We start from the raw sequence: 25,159 nt of genomic DNA on the forward strand, positions 1-25,159 counted from the left end.
CTAGTGTACTTAAACTTGATGACTCAGAACCCGTGTCTGATGCAGAAATGTGATCCCCACACTTTTATCCTAGAAGGGGTGCAAAGCTGTTGTGTTAGCCTAAAATGATTTGGGGATTTCTAAAGTCAGGGATGACTTTAACTTTTAACATAAGTATATTTGGAGGATAGGAAAACAATCATATATATAGGTGTACTTTAAGTGTTCACATGGGAATGAATAAATAATACCAGAAACAGAAACAGTTATATATCAAATGAATATATTTTATCCTGCAGAAAACAAATAGCAAACATTTGTATGTTAATTTAAGAATTCAAAAAAGCAGAGTAAATAATTACTAATTTCAAATTCAAGTAGACTCAAATTGGATTGTAGGTTTGACCGAATCACCGCTAAAAAGCCTGTTACATACACACACATACACACACACACACACACACACACACACTGAAAACACTTTTTTTTTTCCTAACGTAAAAAATCTTAGTTATAAACTAACACATTTCAGTGTGAGTTTCAATACTTTCCAGGGCAGAGTATGCAAGAGAGCTCTCTGGTGAGCTGTGCTGTCTAATATAAACAGTATGCACAGGCAACTAAATAAAAACTTAGTTCTTAATCATTTGTGTCAAGTGCTGGCCAGCCATCTGGCTGAAGGTTACTGGACTAAGCACCAAATAACGACTATTTCCATCACGATAGAAAATGCTGTTTGTCCAGATGTGGTACATACCTATAAACCCTGCAGGAGCAACATAGAGGCAGGATTCAGTTCAAAATGCTGTCTTACTGGACCGTACTGCTAGAGGGCACATATTTTCTTTTTTTTTTTTAAAGATTTATTTATTTATTATATGTAAGTACACTGTAGCTGTCTTCAGACACTCCAGAAGAGGGCGTCAGATCTCGTTACGGATGGTTGTGAGCCACCATGTGGTTGCTGGGACTTGAACTCTGGACCTTTGGAAGAGCAGTCGGGTGCTCTTACCCACTGAGCCATCTCACCAGCCCCGGGCACATATTTTCTATTCATCTCTCACCTACTAGATAGTAAATCTGAAACTACTTTTTCCCCCCTTAACTGTTGGGTTGATGGTTGGGCCAGAGGCCTCATCGTACGAGGAGTATTCTATCACTGTCCATCACAGAATTGAGTTGACTACTTTGCTTAATTACCACCAAAACCCTTATTTAAAACTTATTTATTGCCAAATTCAAAGTTTAATGTGAGACTCCATCCACATTAGGAACCACTAAATCACCTCATGTCTCCTTTCTTTATGGTTCACTTTTAAACAGGGTCCTCAGCAGATGAGTCGTATGTGTGCTCAGGTGAACAGAAGGCCTCGTACTAAGTGGGAAAGTACGAAGAGTCTGGGCTTCATCTGCAATTTGATTTTGTGACATTATAATTTTAGACACCTACAATTTCTTTTGATAGCTTATTCCCACTTTATTTACAGAACAGTTGCTACATTTTCAGACTTCTCTATTCCTCTCAGTTAATACAGTAAAAAAAATATGTTACAAGGCAAAAATACTCAGAGTAAAAAATAATGCTGAGGAAAAATATCTAAGCTCTCTTTATTCTGGTGAGGCAAGGAACATTTCTAGCCACTGAGTGCCGATTTAAAAACTCATTATCTAATTATCAAGACAATGCAAAGCCAGGCCCGGCTGCTAAATGCGTGCCTGGAATCCCAGCACTTGGAAAGCTAAAGCAGAATAACTGAGTTCAATGCCAGCCTGGGCCATCAAGTTTATTCCAGGCCAGTGTGGAGTGACGCTCTTATCTCTAACAACAAAACAGAATGCAGAGCATATTTCCAAAACAACTTTTTTCTTTTTTTCGAGACAGGGTTTTTCTGTGTAGCCCTGGCTGTCCTGGAACTCACTCTGTAGACCAGGCTGGCTCGAAAATAACTTATCTCTCTTATTGTTATTTGGTTCCTCAAGATAAGAGTTTCTTTATGTAGCTCTGGCTGTCCTAGAACTAGCTGTGTAGACCAGGCTGGCCTCAGAGATCTGCCTGCCTCTGCCTCCTGGGTACTGGGATTAAAGGCTTTCCACTATACTCCACTTACTTCGTGTCTAAGGTTGTTTGATCTTACTAAGTTTTTTATATAAGCCAAAAGCATGGACCAACTTAAAGGGTTTGCACTGGGATCCTCTGTGGAGCTGAGCTCTACCACCTTCTGACAGTGCTCTAAGTGAACAGCATCATTAGTTACCTGAGGACCAGTAAAATCAAACTCACTAGTTAATTTTAACAGATGAAGTCTATGGCCAGCTCTATAAGAGTAAGCATTCAATGACACCAGCTGTGTGTTAGATTATATATAAAACACAGGTTTTTTTCCCTCCACCTCTTGTGAGGTGTGGCATGGTAACAATGTCCGATCTGCCTGACCTATCAAATAAGCACTAGTCTTACCTTACTAGAAAATTAAATATGTAAGAGAGTTAAAAATGGAAAAAAGAGCCAGGTGCGGGTAGCACATCTTTAATCATAGCCCTTGGGCAGTAGAGGCAGGCAGATCCCTGAGTTTGGTCTACAGAGTTCTAGGACAGTCAGAGCTACACAGAGAAACCCTGTCTCAAAACAAAAAGGGGAGGGGGGGGTACTGGTGAGATGGCTCAGGGGTTAAGAGCACTGACTACTCTTCTGAAGGTCCCAAGTTCAAATCCCAGCAACCACATGGTGGCTTGCAACCATCTGTAATGAGATCAGACGCCCTCTTCTAGAGTGTCTGAAGACAACTACAGTGTACTTACAGATAAATAAATCTTTAAAAAGAAACAATCCACGTGCTGAGATCCTTCAAAGGCTACCTTCAAAGGCTACCTTCTGTACAACAGCATGCCAATTAATGTTTTCCAGGGCCGAACAGCCAGGACTGAGAAAGTACACAGTGATGGCTTTCTGCTCAGACATGTCATACCAGTTTTTTGAAGAATAAGAGAAAAGGGCACCAGCTAAAGACTGGTTACCAACCCTCAGAGACAAAATGAAGGGCAATGTTCTATTTTTAATTTTATGTGTGAGACTGGGTCTCTTCCTATATAGCTCTGGCTGTCCTGGAATTTAGACTGTAAAATTTGAATTTGGCACTAGTGGTAGAGAGAGTCACACTACAGGCATGGAATGAGAATCTGGAAAAAAATCCAGGAAATAATACAATTAAGGCATACAGAGAAAAGTTATAGCCTTAACAAAAAGGGAACAGTGAGACTATTTCTTTTAGCATGGAAAAACAGTGATGTGGAAACATGTCCTGTACAACAGCATTTGGGAGTGAGGTCGGTATGGAGGCACACTCCCCTGAAAGAGTCCTGGGGTGAAGAGCAACAGATGGCATGAAAAAGGAATGCCCACTTGACTACCCAGGCCCCAAGATGGCACACATGCCCATCATCAGCTGTTCCTGCCTGCACCACTTGTAATTTCTCAACAAAACCCAAAAACAACCAAACAAATGGTGGTAATAACCCCGCTGAGTTTTCAATGAAGTAACTCTAGTGAACATCTTCTCGTTCAGCCTTTACCTCAGTACTTGGTCAGCACAGGCTTGCTGGCTGCTTTCCTTGTCTTCCAGACCTTCAAGGTATTTTACTCACTGAAGAAGAGACTTCCCAATTAAACTTTATTAAATTCAATCTGCTTGGTGTTCTGTCTTCATAAGTAAATGTTTTCATAGCAGCAAGTCAGTATCCATTATTGTGAAGTATGCTTTCAATGAAATTTACACTCCATCATGAATTGTTTGTTCTCCGTGAAGTTCAGTTTGCCAAATGTAAATAAAGTGCACAGCTCTCATTAAAATTCAAGCCACTCTGTCATGTAAATACAGTTAGATGGTGAAATCTCACCACCTTCATGGCAGTCCTCAAAAACCTTTAAAAAATAAAAAGTCTATATTCAAATTCAAGTTTTAAAATTTCAAATCCCCACTAATTTAAAGCAATATTAAATGAAGAAAAGAAAGAAAGAAAAAATTCTTTGAAACAGATAAGGACTGGAGAGCATACTGTAACAGTGCCTACTTTGTGATCATGGTTAACTATAAGCTTTTATATTTTGGTTTGCTTGGTTCTCTTGGTTTTTGCTTTTTAAGACAGGGTCTCACTATGTAATCCTGGCTGTCATGGAATTCACTATGTAGAAAAGGCAGGCTTCAAACTCAGAGATCCAACTGCCTCTGCCTCCCAAATGCTGGGACTAAGGTATACACCTCCCTGCCTGGCTTGGAGGCATATTAACACAGCATGAAGACGAACCCATTCACCTGCCCTTTTACCTGGGTAAAAGGCTATTATTAGCAGGTGCTTAGGAACGAAGGAAGTGAGTCTACATTGATGGACAACAATTTAATTTTTACTAAGTTGAAGATATTCTGTGTTTAAGTATCTTCATAGGGTGCTAAGTAGAATTACCAGGATGTTGGCTTCTGTCTAGGAGTTGAAACTGGGTCACAAAGAGCTCAGGGGTACAGACAAAGGCTATCATAATGAATATGGCAGAGCAGCAGCCCACGAGTATCAATGCCACAGATAGGAAGTACCTTTGGCTCCTATAGCTTCAGGAATGAATGAGCAAAAGTGCTAAGGAATACTGGGGAAAGCATTATGTTTATCCTAAGTGATATTTTCTGCTTAATTTAACTTTCTTCTTTTTCCTGGGGAGCAGGGGGGCACTAGGGGATCGAATCTGGAGAAGAGAGGACCTGGGTACACTAACCATGTGCTCTGCCACTGAGCTACACCCACCCTGAAGTTCCCTCACTCTTTAGGGGAAAGAAATAACATCACTAGCTCCAAAGACACAGGAAGGATTAGAATATGTTTGGTTCATAGTGAGTTTTCAACAAATACCATTTCCTTCCCTACAGAGAAGAATGGTTGGTCTCAGTGAAAATGTACCCATTTCAGGCCCAAGAATAGAAGGGCATGTCCCTAACCTGAGTGTTCCAAGAAAGAATGTAAGTCCTATTCATTAACAGTCTGCAATCCATCAAGGGTCTGGGGGAGAGGTTGAATAGCTCATGTGGCACTTACAGGTGGGAAGCCTGCAGTGCCTGTTGTTTCTTTATGGCATCTGCATATAACGGGGAGAGAAACCACAGTGAAGCAGCTTTCACTTACGGGGCAGAGTCCACAGGGTGCCCGGACCACGCCTGTAGGTGGGAGGATTGGGTTGACTGCCCTGTACAGTTTCATGTGTCCATCTACGCTGCCAACAGTGCCTTCCTTCGCAGCAATGATAGTCATCTCCACTTTGCCATCATAAATGAGTGTGTTCAAGATGGTTTCAATGTCCTCCATGGACAACTCTACCTAGAAAGCAGTATATAGAAAGCATCATGAAGGACATGAACCATCCTTTCAGAGAAGGTATTAAAAACAGCAGTGGTCACAGCTGCTCAGTCAAGTGTAAAGCCATGCTCTGGGGAAGAGTAATGGAAGGCACAGATAGAGTAAGTAACAGTCCCCATGAGACAAACCACTGACATGCTGAGGACAGGAGTCTGTCTTCAGGCTGAGCCTCATGCTGCTGTCATCATCCTTTAAAAGAAAACCTGCAAGGCTTATGAAGTGACATTCCTTTGGCAACCAAAAACCCACAAAGAAATCTCTCTCCCCAAGAATTTGATGGACATTCTTAAAATGTCTTTATAGAGAAACATTTGAGACATGAAATAACTTGAGTTCCTAATTTTTTATCAATGAGAAATCTGGGAAGCAGGAACTGAAAATGACTTCTCCAAATGACACTTTGATGCAAAGCATCATCGTCCTTATGTAAAGGTCTTCAAAACAGTCCTTACATTTGATTAAGTAAGAAAGTATCAATAAATCATACTAACACCGTAACAAACAACTATCACACAATTAAGAACTTATTAGGACACTTTCACTATGAACGGGACTGCCAGGACTGTACTGAGAAGAGCTCAGCAGAGTCAGACACCATAGGGCCTCTGCCTACCTCAGGACAGTGCTTTTCCAAAATGGGTTCAGCAGGATGTGTGCCTGGAAGGGCGGATGGGTGAAGCACAGCAAAGCTACAGCCGTGTGAGGAACACTAGCGCACATAGACAGGGCAGAAACAAGCTCTCACCTTGCTGATGCCCAGCTCACAGATGTACTTCCAGACTTCGTGTGACGATGCAAATGAACTATTTCTTTGTATCACTGGATTCTGTTTACTTTCTCTTGCTGTCTCTGCCTGTAAGATCAGAAAAGGAGGCTCCAGCAAAAATGCATGTTAGTGCTAAAGTTCTGTGCCATGCCAACAGTAGCACATACGGTAAATATTTCCAAGTTTTAGGGTTTCGATCTTTTACACTATGATATACAAAAGTCAATCTTTCACAAAGCCACTTTTTTTTAAGGATTTGTGATGTTTCCTTAATGACCTCACCTTGCTTTGTAGGAATTTGAAACACTGTTGATTAAGCACCTCAACAAATTCAGATTCAAAATCCTGGTCACTGTACCAGGCACCGCCAGTCACAGATCTGTCTGGCTGCAGGTTATAGAGCATATAAACCTTCTTTTTGGAAGCCTAGGAAAAAAATATGCACAGATCATTTCTTTATAAACATTTCTAGAAACTAACAGTGAACAGTTACATATTTTAGAACATTTAGAACAGTTAAATATTTTAGAACATTTTTCAATGTACAGAATTACTGCAAAGATAGCAGAGTTACTGAACTTGGGACTGTCCTCTAAAGAGGCAGCTATCTTCAGTGGGAAACTATACTGCAGCCAGCACTGTCCATGGTCTGCTGCTATGTATAGGACATCAGAAGCCTCACAGGAAGGGAAAGAACACTGCTTCAGATACAGTGTGGTGTTTAAGCACATTTTCCTTTGTCTTTCCTTTTATAGACACCATTTCTACAACTACTTAGGTTAGCCCCTATTCTTCTATCCCCTAGTGGTGTGGTTTCCAAAATTCTGTCATAGTTATTTTAATTTTTAACATTACTTACTTAATGTGTGTGGGTATGAGTGTGTGTCTTAGCTACCCACAAAGTCTAGAAGAGGATGTCAGATCCCCTAGAACTGGAGGCGCAGACGGTTGTAAGCTGCCATGTAGGTGCTAGGAATTGAACCTGGGTCCTCTGGAAGAGTAGTTAGTGCTCCTAACTGCTAAGCCACATCCAACTACTAATTTCTACATTCCACTCTGGCATCCCCATAATGTCTAAGTAACTCTTAAAATATTAAAAACAATGCAGGTGGCTGGGCATGGCAGCACACACCTGGAAATCCCATGATTCCAGTGGTTAAGGCAAGGAAGACCCTGCGTTCAAGACCAGCCCTGGTTATATTATTATTTTTTGGTTATATTATTATATATCTTGAGACCCCTCTCTCAAAATAAAATAACACAGTACAATTAAGATTACTCTGTGCATTGTCTATAGGTTAAGGCTTTTGTTTTATAGAACAGTTTAGCTGCCCCAAAACATCTGCGCTTCATCTACTCTACATTCCCTAGACCTTACCCCTAAGACCAGCAAACATTTAACTTTTTACTCTCTTTCCTACAATGTCAACTAGTTGGAATCACAGTGCTGCCTTGTCAGTATGACTTCTCACACCAACCAATAAGCATTAAGACCACTCTATGTCTTCACAACAGGTCAACTTTTTTATCAACGAATATTCCAGAGAGAGAGAGAAATGGAAACACAAATTTGGTGTAAGAGACACAGGCAGGGATCTTTCTTTGACTTGTTCATTAACATACTCCAAGTGCAAAACAGTACCTGTCATATTCCAATCAACAAACACTTGTTGAGTGAGACAGTGTGCTAGGATAAACTGAGTTATCTCATACAACACAACAACTAGGGTATGACAAGGCTCCAGACTCTCTTTTCCATAGAGCAGAGGACAAAGTTGGGAACAGGAGAGATATCAAGAGTCCAGTATGCAGCAAGTTAAAGTCAGCCCAACAGGGGCTACATTTTTAGTCTTTAAAAACAAAACAAAACAAAACAAAAACAACAAAACTATCTGTCTTAAATCCCACATAAACTAAGGAATGAGGCCAACAACACAGCCAGCTGGGCAGCCTAGTGAACTGCACGGTGGAAGCCAGAAAGCCAGCTACTCACTGCTACAGACTTCACAGCTTTAATTAGCTTTTTACTTTCCAAATTCTTGAGAATTTTGTTGATTTCTGTTAACGGCAAGTTACTTTTGTACCGAATATCTCTGCTCCATATTCCTGTAAGAAAATAGAAAAGCTGATAGCACATCATTTAACTCAAAGTTCAGAACTGTTTTCAGAAACTAAAACCCGAAGAAACCAAACCAAACCAAACCAAACCAAACCGAACACTGGGATAGAGACAGACTACAAGAGCCAGTGATAAAGTATATGCTTTCTCATTCTAACTGAACATTTCCTGGAACCTTGGTGTGGTTTTGTTTGTTTTTTGAGAGGACCTCACTATGCAGCCGAGGTACAGACCATGCTGGCCTTGAACTCAGAGATCCACCTGCTTCTGCCTCTCCTCGAACTAGGATAAAGTGATATATCACCACCTAGAGGGACATTTTCTAAAATATATATATAAAACAAGAACATTTTTGTAATGAAAAAAAAAAAAAAAACCAAACCCATCAAACAAACCACGAACACTGTTGAATTAGCTTACATCACGTCTCCTTTCCAGTCTTTTACCCTAATCTCATTTTCCTGAGTTTCACTTCGGTGGTGCACACCTTTAATGCAAGCACTTGGAGGGCAGAGGCAGGTGGATTTCTGAGTTTGAAGCCAGCCTGGTCTACAGAGTGAGTTCCAGGACAGCCAAGGCTACACAGAGAAACTCTGTCTCGAAAAACAAGAAAAACGAAAACAAACAAACAAAAACCAAAAAAAGACTGTAAGTGACAAGAAACTTAAATTTGAATCATGCTCATCTGCCATCTTCAACCATGGGGTTGGGGGATACAAAAGTTTACCTGCTTTAATTCATGTACATCTATTATTTAACAACATTCTACTTGTAAGACGGAAAAAAAATAAGGCTATGTATGGTTCTTAAACTCAATAAATACCCATTGTGGGAAGTTATGAGTTTTCCTTCAAACAAAGTTGTACATGAAGAAAGAGACTATGTACAAAACATACATGCTTAGCTGCATCTAACAGGACATGCCTGCAATCTCGAATATCAGGAAGACCAGACAAGAAGATACTGAGTATGAAAGCCTGGTCTACAGGATGGGACCTTCTCTCTTAAACAAATGAACAGAACACTTTTTTAGGTCTAGCCCTGCAGACAGCACCTCACCCTTCCCATGCTCACCTTTATTCCCTGCATCCTCTATGATTTGATATACCAGTTTTTCCTGGTTATCGGACCCTTTCATTTTACTGCAGGGAATAAAGCAGAATTAAAAAGGAAAAATTGTAGGCTGTGTTATCATCTGTATGACTACTTCATTAGCAGACAAGGCTATCACACTGACTTATTTAGCAAAAGAAAGGCTTACCTTAAAAAGAATGAGACAGAGCTGTGTGTAACAATATGAAAAGATGTCCAAAGTACAATAAATTTATTATTTATATATTTATATATATAAAAAAGTTACAGAACAGTATGGATAGCATGATCCAGTCTTGTGAGAGAAAGAAAGAAAGAAAAGAGAGAGAAAGAAAAGGAAAAAAGAAATAATATATATAGAATCATCCATGAACATTTAAATCTGTCTAGAAGGAAATAACCAAGAGCAGGTCGTCTGGGAAATGGAAACACAGAACAAAAGCAGGGATGGCACAGTTTCTTCTGTGTTCTTATTTTGAGGCAGGATCTTTGGACGCACAGCTTAAACTGTCTTCAACCTCATCATTCTGCCTCTGCCCGCCCAGTGTCAAGACTATAGGTGTGCACCACATACTGAGCTACATTATGTACATACAGTCTCACATAGCTCAGGCTGGCCCTCAACTTGCTGTGTAGCTCAGGATAGCCCTAAATTTTCTGCCCTACTTCCCAAGTGCAGTGATATGGGTGTGTGCCACAATACCTGTTACTATGTTAGCATTTGTTTTTAATATGTACATTACTTTTGCAATAAACACATTTTTCACAAAATTAAAAAATAGGTGCTTACCCAGCATTCTGAGAATCCTTTATTCTATATAAGAGGCCTGTATTACTCCTTAAAAGATCCAACTGACCCTAAAGCATTTTAAAATAAAATATCATAGTCAATTACTCTGGAAATATATCAGTTCAGATGGCAAGTTTACTACAGTTTTAAATGTGTTGATTATACACACTATTCTGCTACCCACATTTGTCAGTTCTTCATCCGAGACTGAGGATTTTGTTTGCACACCTCAAACAAGGTATTTTTTAAAACTAATATAAAGATAGTTCAAGCTAGAGATACTAATTGTGTCCCATATACTAACCTGGTTTCATAATTTGGCCAGGGCACAAACAAGTTTGTTTTTGTGTTTTTGTGTTTTTTTGTTTTTGTTTTAGTTTTTTTTTTTTCCGAGACAGGCTTTCTCTGTATAGCCCTGGCTGTCCTGGAACTCACTCTGTAGACCAGGCTGGCCTTGAACTCAGAAATTCGCCTGCCTCTGCCTCCCGAGTGCTGGGATAAAAGGCGTGCGCCACCATACCCAGCCACAAACAAGTTTTTAAAAAAATCTATTGTCAGTGGTGGTAATGGCACATGCCTTTAATCCCAGGGCTCAGGAAACAAAGCCAGGCAGACATGAGTTTTAGGCTAGCCTAGTCTACAGAGTTTCTGAACAGTCAAGGCTATACAGACAAACTCTGTCTCAGGGGAAAAATTACTTTATTTCTTATATATGGATATTTTGCTAGCATATATATTTGTGCACCATTTGAATACAATGCTCATGGAGGCCAAAAGAGGGCATTGAATCCCTGGTATTGAAGTTATAGCCAGGTGCAAACCATCTTATATGTGGGTCCTGGAAATCAAACTCAGGCCTTCGTAAGAGTAGCAAATGCTCTTAACCTGGGGGAAGAAGAGACAGCTCAGCAGTTAAGAAGAGCACTAAGAGTTCTTACACAGGACTGGGGTTCAGTGCTCAGTACCCACATGCAGCTATCGACAATCTGTAACTTCAGTTCCAGGAGATCAGTGTCCTCTTGTGTACGGCATGCATGCAGTGTACGGACAATACATGCATGCAAAACACTCACACACAATAAATAAAAAGAAATCATTTTTAAAAAGTTGTTTTAGGATATATATATCTATATCTATCTATATACATATCCATATTGAATTCTAAATAAGTCCAAATTATATAAAATATGGATAAATACAATTAAAATAGAATTTGTACTGATAAAAATTTAGTCCAGATAAAGTATAAACACGAATATTCAACAGTATACTAGGTTAAACTATAGTTATTAATGACACTTACTAACATGTACAATTAATTGTGATAGGAGAATTAGGCAAAAAGGTTAACCAGTGAACAAAAGGTCTCTTGTAGTGGTATTTTTATAATGAAGCAAAATAAGATAAATCATGTTCTATCATGCTTTTGAACCTCCTTGGACCTGAGCATCTTGAGAACCCAGATGCATGTACCACTGAACTTGCAGCAGTTATATATAACTATAGCCAAGAAGGGGCCCTACTGCATGTTAAGAATGTAAAATAGGTTTACTTACTGGATGAACTGCAGTGCCCTCCCTTCTTCATGAAATGGCAACATGGGATCACAAAATTCAATTCAGAGGTCCCCATCTGTCCTTTATTCAGGCTATTCTGGCCACTCACTAAACACCTGTACTGCACCATTTTAGGATAGCTGTTTGTTTTTTGGTTTTGTTTTGTTTTTAATTATTTTTATTTTTAATTGTATGTCTACAAGAGCAGGTGCATGGGGAGGCCAGTCCAGAGTCAGAATTGGAATTCCAGATGTGAGCCACCCTGACTGGAATTGAACCCAAGTCCTCTAGAAGAGCAGCAAGTGCTCTCAACCACTGAGCCATCCTTCCCATCCAGGATAGCTGTTTAAATGGACAATCTGTTGTCGAATTACAGAACAGAGGACTGAGCATAGGTGAATATTCTACCTCTGAGCTACACTCCAAACTCTCAAGGGGAAGCACACAGGTGACGACAGCACTGGCTGGCTGGCACTAAGCGAGAAACAAGGGTGCATGCACACTCAGAAAAGGGACTGTGGCCTAACCTGGGGCTCCAGGTCTCTTCCTGGAGATAGCAGCAGAGCTGAGTCCTAAAGAATAGCAACGAGTCTTTCTACACAGAAAAAGGAAGCCCAGAAATCCAACTTCTCTTCTTTGGGTGAAAAGAGAAGTCACTGGCCCACTGTTTGCTTTTTTATTAATAAAATTTCATCAGAAAAAAGCCACACCTATCTATTTATGCATTATTGTTCATGGCTCATGACTGCTTCTTGTTAAAATGACAAGTGATACAGTTGTGACAGAAACCAGATGGGCCACAAAAGTTATTTTATTTACTACTTCATAGAGAAGTTTGCCAATTCTGAGCCACGAAGGTGAAGACAAAGGTGTGATAAAAGAGTCGACTATCCCTATAATCTCTGCATCTAGAGCCTTGAAGTATAACACAAGGCTAGAAGTTTAAAAAAACAAAACAAACACATAAACAAAAACACAGTAATTCAGAAGAGGCCTAGTGTAAGACTCTAATAAAGCCAAACCAAAGAGTCCTTAGGAAAAAGGCATATAATGGTTTGTGAAAGAAGATCAACATAGGAGATTTAAAGTATGTAGTAGGACATTTTTCAAATGCTGCAAGAGAGGCATTTGGGCTCTAGGCTCTTGGGCTTCAAGGAAACTCTACTGTACTGTCTCTGAAGCTGAGGCTGTGCTTCGTCCCAACGACCCTCAGTGGGACTTCTTCCTGCTCTTGACAAGCTCAGAGTGACCCTGTGTTCCCAATCAATAGGCTATTGATAACTCCCAAAAAACTCACAGTGGAAATATTTTATAGGGAATGGCTAGAAGCTAGCAGGAGGAAGTATAACAAGTCGAGAACAGACGACACCCACGTGTCTTTTTTTGTCAATGAAGCTAATAACAATTAGTTATAACAGAATTGCATGCAGTCCCTTCATCTTGTCAAATGGCAGGCAGATGAGTATTTTTTTTCTTCCAATTCAGACATTCTAATCCTTTCCTTGGTTTGGAATCAAGCCACAAATTTTGGCCTTACAATTAGTATATTGGCTTACTAGAAAGGAGGCTTATTATGCAATTATTGCTTCGTGTAATCAAGGTGGGGGAGAATTCTTGTACGTCTCCTGCAAGCTGGAGACTAGAGAAGGCTAGCGGCACAGATCAATGGCACAGACCGGATGCATTAACCTCCGTGATGGGAAGTCAATGGTATAGATGGGATCCGAAAGTCTAAGGACAGAGTGGTGAAGGCAGAAGGCTGGCCCTGGGACTCAGAGTGGGCTGGGGCAAGTTCCTCTGTCCTCCATGTCTTTAGCTTAGGTTGATACTAAATTGGATGGTGCCGATCCACTGTCTACAGTCATCAGTTCAAATACTACATTCTAGAACATCCCAGAAACAGCATACAGGCAGATATCTAGGATCTCAGAGCCCAGCCAAGCTGACACATAAAGTTAGCCATCACAACGATGTGACAGGAAGCAATGAAAAACAGAATATACAACAAATTACATGAATTGGTTGACTTCACCTTACCATGGATAACAGTCTATTGATGGCCACTGCCCGCTGCTGGGCTTCAATGTGAGGCATTTCGTTCTGAATTACTTGATCTGTGATTCCATGAGGGAACTGGTGGCATAATTCTATAATTCTAGGAACAACGGTATAAATGGTTTATGCTTGCTTGCTTTTAAAGGCAAATAAGGAATTTACATAATAATCAAGCTAAAAAGCTCAATGTTGTCAATGGGAATAAGTACAGCAAAGTGACTCCAAGGTCTGTGGGCAGAAAGCAAATAGAATATGCGGGGGATGGGGGGGGCAGTGATTCACCGTAACTGGAGTCTGAGAATTATCCCCTCCAAACAAACTGGAGGGATTAATTTGTTTGGAGGTGTAATAAACTTATTATCCACAATAATAATGTTGAGAAAGTCGTCTTTTAAATACATTATAACCTAGAAACACATGTGCACTACGGGAGTTAAGGCACTCACTGAACCTACTTGGCTCAATGGTCCTTTGTAATCACAAACTGAACCCTAATTTGGCCCGAACGTTCTCTTATAGAACTTCCCTTGGCAACCGAGCAATCCTGGATTCGAACACCTGTCCAAGAACTACTGGAGAAATGCAGGTCTCTCTTCTGGCCCTGGCTGCTGTCACGTTCCAAGTGCTCTAATAGAATCCCGGAGAACCCAGTTCCACAACGTTTCAAGCTGTCACGCTGCTCTGGAGCTTCTGAAGAGTTCTACTCTCCCTAATCGGGAGGGGGCGAGGGTCGCCCAGACACCCGGCAACCCCGCTCCCGCGTGCTCGACCAGCCTGCCCCAGCCTCTCCCCGCGGGACTGAGAGAGAAGGGGGTCCGGCTACCCAGCTGACTGCTCGCTTAGCGACCGGAGCCTGGCTTTATTGCATTACCTGTTTTCTATCTCCACCGGATCCGCGTCCGGCGGCTGCACCTTCACCTTCACCTCCGCCATGAGGGCAGTTTTGGAGACTAGAGGAAAAGTAGCCCCTCGGAGCGCGCTGGAAGTCTCGGAACCGGTGGAGGCGCGCGCCTGGGACCGACGCGTGAGAGAGGCGAGGGACCTTCTTCATCCGGTCGCGCTGGGCCTTCTTCATCGGATCGGCTTGGGGCGCCCGTGCTGTGCCTGCTCCGCCTTGCTCGGCAGGGTCGCCACAGCGACTCCCTTCCGTTGTCTCAAATTTCAGTGCTTGTCGGACAAGAGCCTCTGGCTCCAGTACGCACCCTTCAGCCTCTTCCAGCCGCTGAGAAGGCATATTCTTGGACACCTACAAGAAAGTGTCGCAGAAGGATCTGGAGGCGGGTACCAGACGGAGGCTGCAGCCAGAGACAAGGGCGGGGCTGGTTGCTAGGATGTCGATTTCCCTGCCAATCATCTGCTCGGCTCCCGATGGGCGGGGCGCGGTTCGCAGCGTCTGTGGTAACGCAAGCTGCAGCGGAGGAGCTTTGGTGAGACCGTGAGAGACCTGACAACGGGTTGGCGGCGGCGGTGCAGCGTCGGGGGTCCTTATCTCTGTCCTTGAGGCTGGAGAAGGGTGAGGAGAAGGGCATCTCTCACTGGGTTGGGAGGGAATTAGGCATCTCTGACTGCCTCGCGAGGCCGAGGACATGACGCAGGGTCTGGGTCCTGGTTTGGGCAGCGAGGAGATGGGTCAGGTGCAGGATGTTGGGAGATGCTGGTGGCATGACACTGACACCAGGCTGCGGTGTGGACCTAGCGAATCAGCCATCTCTATCTCCTTCCTGTGAGGTCCAGTGACCACCCCAGGTTTCCAAGAGCAGCTAATAGCTAGCCGTGAGCACTTCAGTCTCGAACCAACGGCGTTTATTTAGAATCTAGTTTTCAGCTATCTTTATTTTAACTGACTCTCACTCGAAGGGAAATGTGAAGGTAGGCGAATCCCTCTACATCCAGCGTCATTTCTGAAGGGTCAGATACCCGTAGTTTTTATTCTTGGCCCTCAATCTGGAAGAATCCAAAAAGGCATTAAATTCGTCTTTTAATTCTAATTATCTCGCTTTCCAGAGCAAGATATGTCAAAACGCAAACATGTTCACAGCAACATGATCAGAATTCCAACTACCACTTAAAAAAATGACCTCACCATTGCACAACAAATTGTTACATGAAAAATTGTAAGCCAGGCTTACTCTTTAATCCCAGCACTTGGGAGTTAGAAGCAGGTAGATCTCTGTGAGTTGGAGGCCAGCTTGGTCTACAGATCAAGCTCCATAACAGCTTGGGCTGTTACACGGAGAAACCCTGTCTCGGGGCGGGGAGGGGGGGCATGAGGATGCAAAATGTTGATTATAAAAGTGAGATGAATATGTACATTATAATTAAATAATTATGTAGCCATAATCGTTGAAGCAACAGTGCAAGTTGCAAATACTGGATTAAGAGGACTCCTCCCCACTTCAAAGAAAAGACCCATAAGGTTTCTGCCCTGCTAGTTATTTACAAAATAGCAGAGCTAATAGGAAATGATGGTTGTGGGTTTATATCCATGTCAACTTCCTTTCTATTGAGAGCTGATGCTCTGCAGTCTTTGCAGTATATTTTCCAAAATACAATATACTGCAGTGGTTTGCAAAGGTAAGACTGTGGGGGCTTAGAACCTCTTTTAAGATTTGGCTCTAAGTAATTCATGCTACGTGCAGAGTTACTTGCTCCCCTTATGTAATGAGTTGCCTTGAAGTCAGGAGAGTGTGTGTGTGTGTGCATGTGCGCGCGCACTGGCTGAAGGCAGTGAAGAGTGAATGATCTCAAGGGAACTGAGCTCAGAGCATTAGAGGTGGATTCTGCTCTGCCTCATCCGAGGACCCGCCCTTTTAAAGCAGCTCCAGCCTCCTAGCGAATTCATCTGTTTGTCTTGATTAGATGTAAAGTGTTTAGGTGAATATCCAACACCAGACGTCAAGAGCAAGCATACAGCCAACATGTAATAATTTCATTAATTGAACTGGGCGTTATCTGTAGGTGGCATATTAATGTAATGCTCTTCAGGCTTTAATGCATTTAAAATAAGTAGCAATCTGCAGTTTTCATGTTTAGGCATAGGTTCATGATGGAAATTTTTAATCTATTTTTTCTATAAGGAGAGAACATGACTGCTGGCTCAGTGTGTGCCCCTCAGATCATACCACTGCGAGTGCCTCAACCTGGAAAAGCTAACCATGAAATTGATACCAATACTCTTTTGGAAATGAAATCCGGTAGGAAAGCCATGTATTTTGAATTATTTAGAAATAACATTGCCATAGTCTGTGTTCATGTGTTACTGACTGATCTCTTTGCATGTTTTCTATATTGGGGCTTTAGACATTGGTAAATCTTCCACATGTTGAAAATGTTACTCTTTGATGGTTTGTACAGTGGTGTGTATGTGTTTGTTTTTCATGAGACACGCTCTAATGTAGTAGCCAAGATCAGCCTTGAACTCAATATATAGCCCAGCTGAACTTGAATTTGCAGCAATCCTCCTGTTTCAGCCAGGAGACAAACAGACCGGTAGTGGCAACACCCTTTTGATTCACCTGAGTCAAGGTTAGATATCCAGTTGTGTTCCCAACCTTTCTCAGGATGCTTATTATTTTTCTGAAATAATACATTTGACCTGCAAATACAGATCTTCCATTACGAACAGTTAGATATTGAATTTCAGTTTGACAACCTTGCTGGCCCTAGGCTCATTAGTTAATATTTCTGAGTGTCAGTGTCCTCATGCTAAGATGGGCAACCATACCTACCACCTGTAGCCGCTTGGAGGATTAAATGAGTGACTGTATACTGTTATATATCCATTGCCATATTGAGTGGGTATTACATCTGAGGCATGCAAGACTTAGCTCATTAAAAAACTTACTATTAAATCTGTTATATGCTTATATATAATCAATCTAAAGAATTTTCATAAATAAGATATATAAAATATTTGTATTGTGATGTTTAGATTCCAATTATATATGTATCTATTTAATTTTGATAGTTTAAATATATAAAAATTATTTATCAGCATTTGTAGAGGTACTTCTGGGCTCCTTAGTCAAAGATTTTTGAAGAATAAGCTATATATTATACCATGTTCTCTTTTATCTGAAAGGCTAGAGTGTTTAATAATTTAAACATATGAACTTATAACTCTTAGGAGAAGTAGGGCTATTATTGAAATGTGATTATATGAATGATAGGGGTTTCTATATTCTCTCATATTTAAATGTCAAATAAAGAGTTCCCACAGTTCAATACTAAAGAGAATAATAAGCCAATGGGCAAAAGAGGTGGTTATGTGGAACATGCCCCTAAAGCCAACATTGGGGAGGCCAAGACAGAACTGTGAATCTGAGGCCAATCTGTGCTGCCTAATGAGACCCTTTGGGGTACTCGAAATAGAGGCAAAATGTGTACTTATGGAGATAAAAGGAGAGAATTTGATTCAACATTGTGTCTATTAGCTTATAACAATGTTAAATAAAATAAATCTTAACTACTACAGAAACAAAGTAGTAGATAGCACTTAATATTAAATCTGCTTCTATGTGTTTATGCATATTAGTAATGTAAATGTCAGTCTAAAGAACTTTTATAGACAGCCGGGCGTGGTGGCGCGCGCCTTTAATCCCAGCACTCGGGAGGCAGAGGCAGGTGGATTTCTGAGTTCGAGGCCAGCCTGGTCTACAAAGTGAGCTCCAGGACAGCCAGGGCTATACAGAGAAACCCTGTCTCGTAAAACCAAAAAAAAAAAAGAACTTTTATAGATAAGACCTATGAACAAATATTTATATTAAAAGACTTAGACATATTGACACACACACACATATATATGAGGGAGGAGAGGGAAGGAGAGATGAAAAAAGGGAGTTTAGCAGCAGAGAGTTTGTGAGTGTAACTAGAGCCCTAGATTCAATCCCCACTGCTGCAAAATTAACAAATAAAAATTAAAAGAAAGAAAATAACAAATGGATGCACAAATCTATGTATTTGAAAATCTCTGTGCAGAATCTAAACCTTATCCTTTAAAGACCTGACAGTTGGGGTGGAACCTTTGGGAGAAGGTAGGGAAGCCGTGGAGTCAGGGAGGGAGGGACTAACAGGAGAGGACAACAGAGGGGTTAATTCATGGGACAGTGTCATAATGGAACCCACCGCTTCTCACCATGGCCTTAAGCTAATAATTACAGGAATGATAGGCAAAGGATATAAAAAACGTTTCTATGGGTAAGAAAATAAAAATACCATTTCTATAAATGAAAATAGGCTTCTACCCACCCCATTATCTGCTCACTGGAAAGAACTTTTCTTCTGTTTAGTTTATTAGAAAGCACTTCATTTCTGTCTGCGAAAATACATTTGGATGGATGATTGGTTACCATTTATGTGCCTTCAAATATATGCTCTATGAAGAAAGAAATATGCGAGATAGGACGTAGAATTGGTATACAAAGAGAAGGGAAAATAAAACATAAAGTGTATGTTTGCATAGATATGAAAGTTTTTCAAAGATATGCTATGGGTATCTGGTGTGAAGGCCATCTCATTGTACAGCCATTATTAACCTTTTGAATTTTGAATCCATCTGGGTTGTTTTTAAATATTTCTAAGAGGTATGGGAATCATTTGCTGAGAGAGGATAAAATACTGAAGAAATGCTCCAAATGAGTAGTTTTGCTTTCTATGCGGTTTGTGCTGTCTTAAAACTGACCCGTCTTCTATTTGAATTCATACCTATTAGAAGACAGAGAGCACAGTGGGTCAGGATTGTAGGCTGTGTACCCAGCCCAGCAGAAGTCAAACCACAGAGCATTAGGTCAATAGGTCAATTAATTTTGTGCATATTAAGATATTCAAAGCTACTGCCATTTCAACTTGGAGATCCTTAGTCACTTTCCCTTTCCTAAATCTTTTTGCTACTCCCATTTTCTTTCTTAAGAATATTTATATCTTTATTTTATATGCATGGTTGTTTTGCCTAATTGCATGCCTGTGAATCACATGCCTGGTGTCTACTGAGACTGGAGAGGAGGGCATTGGATTCCTAGCTGCTAGAGTTACAGACAGTTGTGAGCAACCATGTGAGCGCTGGAAATCCTTTGTTATCTATCAAGTTCTTTAATCTCTTGGCTACTCAGTTGCCACCAATAGAATGGGTACAAATTAGGACCTACCAAATGTAGTAATATAAATGAATAGATGAAGTGAGCTCATTCACGCAGAGTACTGTGTTCGCACAGATAACAGAATCATCATTCACTTACTCTGTGTGTGTGTGTGTGTGTGTGTGTGTGTGTGTTCTTTTTAACAGACTATAGTAGGTATACAAGGACTTGTTATTTCAGTGTTAATTATGGTTCTCCTATTCTGGATTTTTTTCAGACACCCCAGATGTCAACATATATTACACCCTGGATGGCAGCAAACCTGACTTCCTAAAGAAAGTTGGTTCTGGTGAAAATAATACATTTAAATATGTAAAACCTATTACTCTGCCTGATGGAAAAATTCAAGTTAAAGCTGTTGCTGTCTCTAAGTAAGTTAAGAGCATGGTAGGCAAACAAGCATAGTAGAACACACTAATATTGGTACACATATATGTGCTATCTTTTGTTCTTAGAGACAGGTTTCTCTATATAGCCCTGGCTATCTTGGAACTCTTTCTGCAGACCAGGTTGACATGAACTCAGAGATCTACCTGCCTCTGCCTCCTGAGTGCTGGGATAAGGCGTGCGCCACCATTCCCAGCTACATTATATTTCATTCAGTTCTTCTTGGGAGAATCAATGTGTCAGAAGGCCATTAATGACAAAGTTACACTAATTTCAGCATATATATATATATATATGTGTGTGTATATATATATACACATATATATATGTGTGTGTGTGTGTATATAAATATATATATGTTGTATTTTATTGAGGCATAAAGTCCACAAATCTTAAGTTTATAGCTCAATAAATGTTGCCTATATTAATAATAATTTAATTTCAAATTCCACATTGGAATTCTGGGGAGGAAGAGCTTTCTCAGGAGCTTCCTTTTGCACTAAGGAACGTGCTGTTAGTGAATGGTTCTTATATCCCCTGGGATGGGACATCACTATTTGTTTCATCTCCTGTTGACTTAACTGATGTTCAAACCTCATTTTAACTTGTTCAGAGTTCCATTTCAACTTGGTGGTCATTAGCCACTTTTTCCCTAAATCATCTGTTTCCCACTCCCATTTTCTTTCTTAAGATTTTTTTTCATTTATATTTGGGTTTTGTTTTTTGAGACAGGGTTTTTCTGTGTAGCCTTGCCTCTCCTGAAACTCAGTCTGTAGACCAGGCTGGTCTTAAATTCACAGAGATCTGCCTGCCTCCAGAGTGATGGGACTAAAGGTGTACATCACTATGTCTGGCCTTGATTATTTTCTTCATTTACTTATTTACTTGCCCCCTTTCTGTGTGTCTGCCTGTCTGTCTGTCTGTGTGTATGGGGGGGGGGGAGAGAATTGATTTCACATCAGAATATGGAAAGAACACAGTTGAACAAGTTGGACAAGAAGGGGAAAGAACTTGGGAACATGCTAGGAAGGGGAGGGTGTTGGTAACGATTGATAGCTCACACTGGCAATCTAATCCCAGGGTCCACTCACCCTCTGCCTCTTTAAAAGTCTTAGGATCAATAGCATCCTGTATCACCAACATATTTTGTCCTGTGTTGGACGTGATTATGCAGTTTCTCTTCTCTACCACTGACCTATGTGGGGGCCACAATATATTAAGCCAAGCAGGCACAAAAACTGGAACTATGGGTGGGGTTTTGTGACAAAGTAGTGGATGTGAACAAGCATCTGCTCACCCCAGATGGGGACAAAACACAGACCCAAGTACAGCTGCTACCAAACTTGGTGAGACAGTAGGATTTATGGGGCTTCCCCCAAGAATATGAGTGTGTACGAGAGGGGTACTTAAAACAACAGAAATGACAGCTGGATCACTCAGTGCTCACCCTAGCATGGGTTACAGCCCACAAAAGTTGGATCCCTGCAGCCTACTTTAAAACCTAACTTGCAAGTAGCTTGACATGTCGGAGTCAGAAAGTATCTCTTCCAGGCAGCTCTGCTGGCCCCTGCCTCTTTCAGGTAACACAAAGTAGCCAGTACAGTTTCCACATCCTATGTTCTTTCTACAGGCTCAATGACTTCTCCCAGAGTTCTCTCTGTCTCTGCTGCCTGTGGACATGGTATTCAGGCCTCATTGGTATTAGCTGGTTTGAGGCCTCATTGGGGCAGCTTGGCTCATCTGAGAGTATCTCTCCCCAGTCCTTACTTCTTATGTAAAGTCTGGGAAAGGAGGGACTAAACCTAGTAAGTCTAGTTGGTTTGGGGGACCTCTGAAGCTACTGAGTTGTTTACCCTTCTGAGTTTTATCAGCTGCCATGCGGGATGAATGTTTCACCTCCCTTTCATAGCCTAAGTCACAATAAATTTCCCTCCAAGATAGAATGTTTCATCTGGAAAGAACTTGCTACAACGGAATTCCACTGAGAGCTTTGAGAGCAAATGAGTACTTTAAGGGCTGATTCCTCTATATCTCACAGGCCTTCATCTGTAGTTCCTACACACACACACACACACACACACACACACACACACACGTGCACACGCACATGCACACTCACATGCACACTGCCTTAAAATATCAGCTTCCTAGCCAGAAGGCATGATGCAAGCTTGTACAGAGACCCTGTTCAGAAGGCAGTGTAGTGAAGAGGCCTGAATACCATGTCCCCAGGCAGCAGAGACAGAGAGAACTCTGGGAGAAGTCATTGAGCCTGTAGAAAGAACATAGGATGTGGAAACTGTACTGGCTACTTTGTATTACTATGACCCAAATACCTGAGAACAAATGAAAAGGGAAGACTTATTTTGAGTCATAGTTTGAAAGATGTCACCCCATCAAGGTGGGAAAGGAGGAGTAGAAGAGAGACAGAGACAGTCACCTTCTGGCCACCAGAAGAGGAAAAAAGAATATGGGAATACAGGAAGTAAAGGATATGTGACTACAGGAAAGGACCAGAGCAAGCTGTAGTCTCTGTGGGTGTGCCTGCTAGTGACCTGCTTCCCCCACAGGTCCTTCCTGCCTTTCCCTGTTGCCCAATAAGGCCATCATACGGAATTGTCAAGGGATGATCTGCCGATTAAGTCAGGATATAGCACACAGACATCCCAAGAGTATACCTTACTAATCCTTTAGGCCTTTCTCAATCCAATTGAGTCAACAAGATTATCACCACAGAGATTTGAAGATTTTAATCCTACTTAATCATGTAGTCAGTGTGACCTTCATCAGGTGGCCTTCTGACTTTCATTTTCTTTATGTTAGTCCTCATTTCTGAGGCTACTAGAATTTCAGATCTGACTCAAGCCTTAGAATTCAAGAGTGTGTGCTGGGTGAATAAAATGTGAGTTAATTCTTTTATGTTTCAAATATCAAGGTTCTTTGGGCATAATACTTCTCCCATGACATATACGGTAATGTCAGAAAACCTTTTGGGGGACTGCGAAGAGGACTCATTGGGTTAAATGCCAGCTGTGCAAACATCAAGACCTGAGTTTGGAGCCCTAGAAACCATTTAAAAGCCAGACAAGTGCCTGTAGCCCAGGCTGTAAATGGCAGTAGACACAGGCAGATCTCTGTAGCCACTGATCAGACTGCATAGCTGAATAGCTGAGTCCTAGGTTCAATGAGCGACTCCTCTTAAAGAAAACAAAGTAAAGGCCAGACTTAGTGGCACATCCCTTTAATCTCAGCAGTTGGAAGGTAAAGGTAGGTGGATCTCTACGTTTGGGGCCAGCCTGTTCTACAAAACGAGTTTGGATAAAGATGCTTGTGGTACAAGAATGATGATTGAGTTTGATTTCCAGAATCCATATCAAAAGTTGAGTGCCAAATTATAACTTGAAATCCCAGTACTCCGACAGCGAGATAGAAGGCCACGATAGGTAAATTGGCCAGCAGCTTCCAGGCCAAGTAGGCTGGGGTAGATATCTCAGAAATCACAGGAGCCACACCTGACCTCAGAATAAGATGGAGAGAGAGAACCACTTCTGAAACTTGTCCTCCGACCTCTTCCTGCATGCTGTGGACCATTGTCTCCCACTCCCTATGTTGTATGTACTTATGCACACGCAGTAAATAAAATGAATGAAATGGAGAGTGATAAAGGAAGATACCTGACCCCATCTCTAGCTTACACACACACACACACACACACACACACACCTCACGTAAACATATACATACACTACATGTGTACATGTACAAAGAAACATTTCGGTTGCCACTATGAGTCTTATTTGCTACTAGCATCTCGTGTGTAATGGGTAGACTTGCAGCTGGTCACTTTATTATGCAGAGGACGGCTCCTATGGAAAAGAATTATCTAGCCCCAAATTTTAATAGTTTTCAATAGGCTGAGAAGACTCAACCCAAACCAAATTGTGAATTCCCACTGATCGAGCTTTGTAATTTCCCTGTAGTCATACAGAAAATGCTGTTTTGTGATGCTGAAGATTAACTCAGGGCCTTGCCCATTCTAGGAAGACATGTTATGACCTGTGCTATACCCAAGGTCTTTAATTCTGGTATTTCATTGAAAGGATAGTGTATCGGGTTGGCCTGATGCTGCTTATATTCTAATGCTAATATTGGGCCCCCAAGACTGCTTGCCCCGAAGATGAGAGGGTCTGCCCGTAGATGCTCAGTGACCCTGTCCTCAATTTATTTCTGATGGGTAAATAAAGATGCCAACAGCCAATAGCTGGGCAGAAGAGACAGGTGAAGTTTAGGTTTTGAGGGTTTGGGGTTGGAGGAGAACCATAAGGAGAAGATGGTGCAGGAGGAGGAAGGAGAAGGCCCCCATGGGTTAGGTGAGCCATAAAAACGTGGCCCTGAGGGCTGGCCACTTGGAGTTAAGAGCAGCCCAGATGAAACATAGTAAGTAGTAAAATATATTAACTTGGGATTACCAATAGGAGAATAGCATGGTAGGTGTTTATCCACCTCTTGTACTGTTTAAAACTTATTGCAAATACAAAGGCTGTATATGTATTTTATTTGGGAACTAAAGGGTGGGGTAGAAACCCCAGGTCAGGATTAAATAAGGTCTGTAACAGGATAGTATTTGTGGAGCTAATGGTACCCAGAGATGGCATTTTTGCTGGGTATAATTTATGTTGCTACACACATATTTAAAGTCACTATCCTGAGCCCTAACAGAAGTATATGGGTGCTTCAAAGGCATTTTACGCTGTGAGTAAGGTTTATAAATCTATTCTCAAACCTAATTCTCTTGGGGGAAGCTGTCTGTCATGCATCTTATGCTGATCTTGGGGCTGTTCTAGGCTAAATAGAGTCTGTGGGAAAGTGCCTTAGCTGGGTCTC

General features: G+C 41.3%; 2 protein-coding genes across 6 annotated transcripts in view; one reads left to right on the plus strand and one right to left on the minus strand.

Annotated features, from left to right (window-relative positions):
• Nucleotides 1-114: 114 nt before the first annotated feature.
• Nucleotides 115-14,818, minus strand: Polr3f (RNA polymerase III subunit F). Its single transcript, XM_021153943.2, has 9 exons — nucleotides 14,626-14,818; nucleotides 13,737-13,854; nucleotides 10,144-10,211; nucleotides 9,336-9,403; nucleotides 8,136-8,248; nucleotides 6,425-6,568; nucleotides 6,122-6,229; nucleotides 5,146-5,337; nucleotides 115-3,898 (listed from the first exon to the last, which is right to left on the minus strand). Exons 1-9 carry the CDS (start codon nucleotides 14,685-14,687, stop codon nucleotides 3,821-3,823), a joined length of 951 nt encoding a protein of 316 aa, XP_021009602.1. The 5' UTR covers nucleotides 14,688-14,818; the 3' UTR covers nucleotides 115-3,820.
• A 292-nt stretch (nucleotides 14,819-15,110) lies between these two features.
• Dzank1 (double zinc ribbon and ankyrin repeat domains 1) overlaps nucleotides 15,111-25,159 on the plus strand; it is a 57,890-nt gene continuing 47,841 nt past the window's right edge. For 4 of the 5 annotated variants that reach the window (XM_021155837.3, XM_029474517.2, XM_021155838.3 and 1 more), the window contains exons 1-3: nucleotides 15,112-15,267; nucleotides 16,832-16,948; nucleotides 20,106-20,259. In XM_021155837.3, the coding sequence (XP_021011496.1) occupies nucleotides 16,840-16,948; nucleotides 20,106-20,259 (263 nt within the window). In that variant the 5' untranslated portion in view covers nucleotides 15,112-15,267; nucleotides 16,832-16,839. Of the gene's footprint in view, nucleotides 15,268-16,831; nucleotides 16,949-20,105; nucleotides 20,260-25,159 lie in introns of all 5 variants that reach the window. The other variant, XM_029474516.2, reaches the window with a different exon arrangement.

Source organism: Mus caroli, unplaced genomic scaffold (assembly GCF_978045245.1).
Source record: "Mus caroli unplaced genomic scaffold, Mus_caroli_1 scaffold_2, whole genome shotgun sequence".
In the NCBI taxonomy this organism is placed as follows: Eukaryota; Metazoa; Chordata; class Mammalia; order Rodentia; family Muridae; genus Mus; species Mus caroli.